Below are 8,644 nucleotides of genomic sequence, written 5' to 3'. Positions count from 1 at the left end.
TTAGTGGGATGCAAATTTAGATCTATAGTAGTAAGGGGGACAGAGAACAGTCAGTCTACAGTCAGGATGACGTCATGGGTTTTTCCAGACCCCACCCACAAAGGTCAAAATAGAGGTCACAGTCAAGGGTGGAGTCTACAGTCAATGACGTCATGGGTTCCCTTAGTGCAAAGAGTGAGTCTACAGTCAGGGAGTCTACAGTCACTGACGTCATGGGGTTTTCCAAACATTAGAGGTCATACGATTTTACAGTCATGGGGAGTCTACAGTCACTGACATTTTTAAAAAATAAGAATAAATACCTTGTAAATCTCAGTTGCCTTGTAATAACGATGGCAACTCAGGGAAAGCAGTACAAATGGAAAATTTTAGCCTGGAATGCTTTAAGAAGAAATGAAAAGAAATGGACTTTACAAGAAAGTCAATGGTTTGACAGAAAGGAAGATTGCATTGTTGATTTCAAGGAAAAAATGAAAAATGGTTATGACGTTGCAGACAGCTGGGGATCTGAAGAATACATATTGAAACGTAGGGTTATGCCGAAAAAATACTTTCCACAGGTCTTAAGAGAATCTGATTTGTACAGTTCAAGTTGACATCAGGGGGTTTTCCAAAACCCCGCCCACGGAGGTCATATGTATATAAATGTGCAATGCAGTAGTCTAGCAAAAACATTTTGTTTAAAGATGGCTGAACAAATGGTAATGATGGAACTTCTAACAAGTGATTGTGGTAATGAGTGCAAAGGGATGTTAAAAGAGAAGTTGAAGAAAAAAATCGCGATTGTAATACCTAGCTTTTTTGCGATTGTACTTATTATTTCTTTGTGCATCGCTGTCAGTGTTTTACACGAGAAGAAAAAACCTACCCAAGTAGACTGTGTTTTACGCCCTACATTGAAAAAAGATGTAATTAAAACATGTTCATACGTGGATCGGTACCCACTCTCCAACGAAGTATATGCCATGATATGTGCCAATGACACCATACAGGTTGACATACGACGATTTCAGTCTGGAAAACCGGGGAACGAAGGAATTACCTTGAGTAAAACACAGTGGCAGTACTTAAAAGCATCTGTAGATCATATGGATGGATCTATTTTAAAAGCACAAAATCATATATAAAGCGTTGCAGGAATAAAATGTAGAATTGTCAAAGAAGAGGGATAATGGACAAGACTGTGAAATTTTCAGACAAAAAAACGATCATCCTTATTCCCTATGAAGATCGGAAGGGAGAATGGATGACCATGGCTTTGGACAGATATCGATTTAAAAGAAGAATAAATCATGCATCAAAAATTTTAAGTCCTATACTGGAGAAACATTTACAAATAATAACTCAATCTCATGCACAAAACCTGGACACCCATAAAGATCTGTAATGCCAAAATATACAGCCAGCGTGTTTTACAGTCATCAAATTTCTACAGTCAGTTTAGAGAAAAGTCGCATTCTAAGGGGAGTCTACAGTCACTGACGTCATGGGGGAGTCTACAGTCACTGACGTCATGAGGGGAGTCTACAGTCACTGACGTCATGGGGGAGTCTACAGTCACGAGCCACGTGACTTAAATCATATATAAACTTGTAACATTTTGAAAATTTTCATCAGTCTTGAGCAAATCTCCTTGTGAGATCCTTATCGTCAACAAAGATGGAGCAAAAACATCAAGACGTGATTAAGTCAAACTACTCAACATTGGTGAAGAAAATGATGGCTGTTCCTGTTGCGGGGCATCTTTACGCCTCAAACATAATTACTGATGAAATGAGACAACAGATAGACGCTGAGAAAACCAGCTATGACAAAAACAGGAAATTGATCAGCATCATTTTACGTCGAGGTTCGAGAGCTTTTATGGGGCTTAGAACGGCATTGATGAAAGCCAATCAAGCTGACTTATCCCGACTCCTGATGAATAAGGATGATGACACAAAGTCTGAGTACGAAAAGAAGCTGGTCATGGCAAGATCATTAGTCGTCAGTACTAAAGAAAGAGGAGGTTCCAGAAACGAATCAAAGAAAGCTGATCATCAACAGTCTCAGGAGCCAAGATGTAGGATAAGTTTGGACGACTTTAATGATCTATTCCTCACCGTCATGCCTTTCAAGGGGGAGATTTACGTTCACATCCGTCACCTCGCAGAATCACATGGTCGTTTCATTGCCACCAAGAAGGGAGTTACCTTTCCTTTAGCCCGTTGGTTAAAGTTTGAATCTCTTTTACCAGATATTCAAGACTACATAGACAATACTGGAAAAGAGGATGAAGAAGCACAGTGGCATGTTGGTGGAGGTGTGTTCGTTTCATTATCACCAGGCTATCCGACAGTGGACATAAGACACTTCTGGAAGCCAGAAAATGTTCAAGAACCTATACCTACAAGGAAAGGTGTTACTCTGAACAAAAACAAATTTGTCAGACTTAGAGATGTCATCGAGGAGATGCATGAATATGTTCCAGAACTAAAGGACGTTGAACTTTGCATGCTCAGTGAGTCTCATCAAAATCAACTTGGAATGTTAAGCTGTCCCGAATGTACCCCCTTTGGCTACGACCCACAAGACAACATGTCGATGGAATGTAACGCGGGTGATTTACCAGACATGGAAACCATCGAGAGTGATCTTGAATGACAATGAACACTAAAATAATTAATGATATGAATGTAACATATGTATATATATATATATATATATATATATATATATATATATATATATATATATATATACATATATATATATATATATATATATATATATATATTATTTATTGTGCATCGAATTTTTGTGTTATCATTTTATTCTAACAATATCAAAATAAACTAGTTCCAAACGTGCGATGTATTTTTTTTTACAATGATATAAAATGTTACTGTCGAAGAGAGATCGTTAGTATGTTCCAGTATGTCAGACTACACGGATTACTTGAGGGAGCTCTACTACACTCCCGGTAAACCGGGGGCATATGCAGGGCCTGAAAAATTATATCAGGCTGTTAAAAAGGAAGGCAAATACAAGATTGGTAGACGAAGGATAAGACAGTTTTTAAACAATGAAGATTCTTATAGTCTGTATAAACCCATTCGTAAAACAATTTCCGCGTTCAAAGGTGATAGTGAACACGATCGATTCTATGTGGGATGGTGACTTGGCAGACGTTTCAAACATCGCATCCCATAACGATGGTTATAAATTCTTATTAGTGCTTATTGACATATTTAGCCGATATTTATTTATAATCCCCTTAAAAAATAAACATCATCAAAACATTGTTGACGGTTTAAAATCAGTTTTCCAAAGAGGACGAAAACCTAAGACCCTTAGAACAGATAAGGGTAGTGAATTTAAAAATCGTTGGGTAAAGACATTTCTGAAGAAAGAGGGAATAAACGTCATGTACACTCAAAATGAAACAAAAGCAAACTATGCCGAGAGGGTTATTCGTACCATGAAGAACCTAATGTATCGTTATTTTATGAAGAACCGAACTTACCGCTTTGTGAATGTCTTGCAAGACTTGGTGAAAAGTTACAACAATAGACCTCACAGATCATTAGGGGGGAATGCTCCAGCCAATGTTAAGCAAGAGAATGCCGATGAAATAAGACTAGCGGCTTATCTGTCGGGGAAAACAAAACCAGACCTGGCAAAAAACGATCTGAACCAGCCTAAAAACTCAAGCAAAAAAAAAGTGCAAAAAAGAGTAAAACCCTTTTTCAAATTAAAAATTGGAGATAATGTCAGAATATCACAGCTAAAACACCCTTTCCAAAGAGACTACCAGCAGAAATGGACAGAAGAGTTTTTTAAAGTGAGTGAAAGATACAAAAGAGGTCAAGTACCTGTGTACAAAGTAAAAGATTTGGCAGATGACCCTATAGAAGGTACTTTCTACGAGTCTGAGCTTCAAAAAGTCGTAAAGTCAGAAGATGTTTCTTATAGAGTGGAGAAAATACTTAAAAGAAGGCGTCGTGGTACAACCAATGAAGTTTATGTTAAATGGGAAGGATGGCCCAAGAAATTTAATTCATGGATTCCAGAGAGTTCTCTCGAAAAACAATAAAAGCCACCATTTTCTGCAATTTCTCTCTATTCAAGATGAGCGTTCGAATGGTATTGACGTCTACGGACAGCTCTGAATATTTTGAAAATAAACCCCATTGCTTCCGAGTTCAATTAAATAAACAGATTCAATTTGACGGATATTGGACTGTTGCCTTGACAGAATTTTCTACAGAGAGCTGGATTTCATCTAAGAAGAAATCAGAATTGTTTGTGTGTTGCGATATTTGTGAGGAAACAATTATTGGGGGGAAAGAGGCACCCCTCCTAAGACGCATATACCTGGGAGAGAAACCAGAAAATATCACTTACACACTACCTTATTACATTCCAGTTAAAATTGGCCAATTACAGCAGATTGCTATATATATAACGGACAGAGAAGGAAATTTAGTTTCATTTTTAAACGGACCGGTGACTGTAACACTTCATTTCAAAAAGTTTCCTTACGTTTTATGATGAATAGTCAGACCTACATCAGCGATCCCAAAATATGGGAAGCTTTCTACAAGAACATGGCAGAGAAAAAATTCAACCCTTACAAATACAAACCAAAACAAATTGGGAGAGGTGTGAGAAGTTACAAGTCTTATGTCATTCCACTGAGGCCTCACTCACAGTTAGAATCAGTAGAAAACAGCACTCAAGTGACCCCTGTAGCTGCCGTGGAGGAAAGAGCTAAAGTGGAACATGCCAAGGATGTAAAAGAGGGAGCTCCATTTGTCAAAGTGCAGGGAAGTATAAAAAGGCCACGTACAGAATCTTCTGTCATTCCTTCAAAGAAATTGAAGCCAACAACATCTCAAACTCCGAGGAGAAAACAGGCATCTAAACCCAAACAAAGAAAGACCACCGGAGAAAAGAAAAAGACGTCTGTTAAGAAACAGCGACGAGTGCCAAGCAAGAAAACACAGTCTAGAAAAAAGAAAGAATTTAATATTGACAGCTACAGAAGTATCTTCAAGCTGTAAAAATGGCATTTTTAAGCAGTGATAATAAAGACATAGCACAACCAATGGAACTCTCTCTTTTTGCATCCCCCACAAACCAAGTAGCGGTCGAGAAAGTGTATTTTACAGAAGCAAGACCAATTTCTAGCATAGGAGTGTCTGACACACCCATTGAGATCGTAGTGTCAGGCTCAGGAGCAGAATACATTGATTTAAAAAGAAGTAAACTATACGTAAAAGCCCGAATTCTGAAAGCAGATGGATCGGCACTGGCAGCAAACGAAGAAACTGGTGTAGTGAACTTACCTCTACAAAGCATGTTCTCCCAAATGGATGTCTACTTGAACAACAAATTGGTCTCTTTCAATACCAATAACTACCCGTGGAAGGCTTATCTCAAAACAATTTTGTTCAGCGGGAAAGACGAACTCAATTCACAAAAACAATCTGAGCTGTTCTTTAAAGACGAGGGAAATCTTGCCGACGGTAATGCATACAATGGAGGCAATGCCGGTCTGGTCCTGCGGTATGGTTACACTCAGGAAAGTAAAGTCTTTGAGCTGGAAGGGAACCTGATGGAAGATATCTTTGATATAGATAAATACTTGATAAACGGAGTAGACATCTACATCAAACTCTTTAGATCCAGTGCCCCTTTTGTCATCATGTCTGCCGCTTCTACACCAGCCTACAAGTTAGAATTACAAGACGTCGTGTATAAAGTGGCCAAAGTACGTGTTGATCCAGGTGTTCTGCTGAACCATAGTAAACAGATCGAATCCACCCCTGTAAAGTATACCATATCAAGAAATGAACTAAAAATGAATACCATACCCAAAGGATCTACCGAGTTTTACTGGGACAATATATTTCCACAGGCAGTACCCGATCGAATCGTGGTGGCTCTGGTGGACCAGAAAGCTGTGAATGGGGATTACACAGCCAACCCCTTTAATTTCGAGCATATGGGATTAACAGATATCGGGATATACGTCAACGGAGAAAGCGTACCTGGAAGACCACTGAAGACGGACTTTACGGCAGGACATTATTCAGCCGCCTATGCTCGTTTATTTGAAGCCTCTGGGAAATGGAACAACGATGCTGGACTGATTATCTCTCGTGATAATTTTGGAAATGGATACTCACTTTTTGTGTTTACGATAGATCCTTGTGGATTTGGAGAAGAGTATTTAAACCTGATTTGTAGGGGAAACACCAGACTGGAATTGAAATTCAAACAAGCAACAACCAAAGCTGTCAATGCCATTGTATTTGCAACTTTTTCATCCCTACTTGAGGTTGACAAATCACGTGACATTAACTACATTCAACCAAGAATTCAACGCATCTTTTAAATATGGTGAAGACAAATCCATGCTTAAGACGTTACGTCAAAGGTGTATTTGCTAGTAATATATTGCCTCAAAGGGTTACAGAATTTCCAAGCGCCTTTATCGTCAATACACAACCTTTACCATTACCCGGAGAACACTGGGTGACAATCATCGTGTACAGTCCATTGCAAGCAGAGTTCTTCGACAGCCTTGGAAAATCCCCAGCTGATTACAGTCAAGATATACAAAACTTTGTGAAAATGAACAGTGTTGATTGTCGTTTCAAATCCATTCGACTTCAACCTCGTAATTCCGACTTATGTGGACTTTATGTATTAGTATTTCTAATTGCAAGATTGTGTTTAAAAAACTCGTTCAGTCATGTGTATGATTTATTTTCTAATGACATTCAATCTAATGATGGTTTTGTAAAAAGTTTTATGCATGAATATTTTATGTATCATTAAAAATCATGAAAAGTATATACAGGAGTTATTTTATAATTGAATAAATATTTATATGTGTGTGACATAGCACCTAACTTCATTTTGAAAAAGTCTGGCGACTGAGAAACATGGAAACAGAGAGTATGAATAAATGGTGGAACAGCCGTTCCTTGCTACCTTTTTCTGCACCTACCACCATTTTAATATGTGGTAGTACACAAAGCGGAAAAACGCATTTTACTAAAAAACTTTTACAAAACGCTAATGGTATGTTTTCCATACCTGTGGATAGAATAGTGTATGCTTATTCTGAACATCAACCTATGTTTGAGGAAATGGTGCAGACGATACCAAACTTATCATTACACCAAGGATTGCCTTCTAAAGAAGACATAGAACAGTACACCGAGGGTATGGATCACACCATACTGATACTGGATGATCTCATGTTACAAGTTGCACAATCTCAGGACTGTGTACATCTGTTCACGGTGACATCTCATCACAGAAACGTGACCACAGTGATGTTGTCCCAGAACCTATATCCTCCGGGAAAATATGCAAGGACCATTTCATTGAACTGCCTCAATATCATTTTGTTTAAGAATTACCGTGATTCTAGACAGATCATCACTTTTGGATCTCAGATATTACCAGGACAGGTCCCCTTTTTCAAAGCGGCATACGAATCCGCAACTCGACCAAATTTCGGTTACTTGCATGTTTGTTTAGAACCAACACAAAACAGAGAGTATCAACTAAGGTCTCGTATCCTCCCGGGTGAGGAGATGATCATTTACCAACCTATATAAATAAGAATGATTTTGTTTTCTCTACTCATTATTTAAACATGAAGTAAACGGTGAAGAAACACGAGGCTTTTTTAAAATTTCTCTTGTATGCTGACAGTGCACAGCAAAAAGTACTCGTTAAAGCCTTGACCAGTGAACAGTATGATGTGCTTAGTGAAATAGCACTTAACATTTATACGGGGACTTATCCTTTGCCTAAAAAGTATATAAACCAACTGAAACCTTACGAATCACACATTCGATCTCTGGGATCCAGAGAAGTCAGCAACCGAGAGAAACGTCGGATATTACTCAAACATACTTCTTTAATATCACTTTTAATAACACCTATTGTGCAACATTTTCAAAGAAAATGGCGAGGGAAATGATACTTGTGCCGAAACTGAAATATGAACATTTACTTCAAAAATTGGACTATGCCAAGGATCACTCGACTCAAGCTATATCCGAGACCGTCCAGACCTCGAAGCAAACCCCCGAAGATCGAAGCCAGAATTGCGGCGACCAAGTGGATGACACCCACCTGTTACAAACTGGAACTGGTTATGTCAGTAAGAAAAAAGTCGGAAGACCTCCTGGAATCATTAATGTTCGACGGAAGAAGAAAAAAATTCCCTGGCTTACCTATTAACAATGTTATAACAATGAACAAAAGTGTAATGTTGATCATTTATTTGTAAATGTCATTCAATAAAAAGATAAAAACATTAAGAACTTTTTTTTCACAATTAAAATCCAAAGGGCAACGTGTCTAAGTTGGGAAGAATTCTCCTTTTGGTGTACACCATTTTATAATTTTTAGTTTCTACTCTGTTTAGCAATTTCCTCTTTCTACTGTCTCTCGATATTTTACAGGGGTTGACAATTTCGATTTGTCGGTCGTGTGAGGTGCAGATGATGGACTTAATGGCATCGAAATTGATCAGTTTTGAGTTGGCCCAGTTCAGTGTTAATCCCTTAACTTTACATTCTTCTTTCCCCGACAACGTACGATAAGCATAATTCTTAGGACCCCCCGACACAAA

General features: G+C 38.3%; 2 protein-coding genes across 2 annotated transcripts; both read left to right on the top strand.

Moving 5' to 3' along the window:
* Nucleotides 1-1,659: 1,659 nt before the first annotated feature.
* LOC133198554 (uncharacterized) lies at nt 1,660-2,643 on the top strand. The gene has a single exon (XM_061334632.1). The coding sequence runs from the start codon at nt 1,660-1,662 to the stop codon at nt 2,641-2,643; it is 984 nt and encodes a 327-aa protein (XP_061190616.1).
* Nucleotides 2,644-5,047: 2,404 nt separating this feature from the next.
* Nucleotides 5,048-6,382, top strand: LOC133199214 (uncharacterized protein F54H12.2-like). Its single transcript, XM_061335055.1, has one exon. It carries the CDS (start codon nt 5,048-5,050, stop codon nt 6,380-6,382), a length of 1,335 nt encoding a protein of 444 aa, XP_061191039.1.
* Nucleotides 6,383-8,644: the final 2,262 nt, after the last annotated feature.

The sequence above is a fragment of the Saccostrea echinata genome, unplaced genomic scaffold (genome assembly GCF_033153115.1).
Source record: "Saccostrea echinata isolate AGI-Se365-2 ecotype Australia unplaced genomic scaffold, CSIRO_AGI_Sech_v1 ptg000033l, whole genome shotgun sequence".
Lineage (NCBI taxonomy): Eukaryota > Metazoa > Mollusca > Bivalvia > Ostreida > Ostreidae > Saccostrea > Saccostrea echinata.
This window is presented reverse-complemented; position numbering and strand designations above follow the sequence as displayed.

What these genes read in the sequence shown, in the direction of transcription:
- LOC133198554 (XM_061334632.1), top strand. Translation starts at nt 1,660, where the DNA reads ATGGAGCAAAAACATCAAGACGTGATTAAGTCAAACTACTCAACATTG.
- LOC133199214 (XM_061335055.1), top strand. Translation starts at nt 5,048, where the DNA reads ATGGCATTTTTAAGCAGTGATAATAAAGACATAGCACAACCAATGGAA.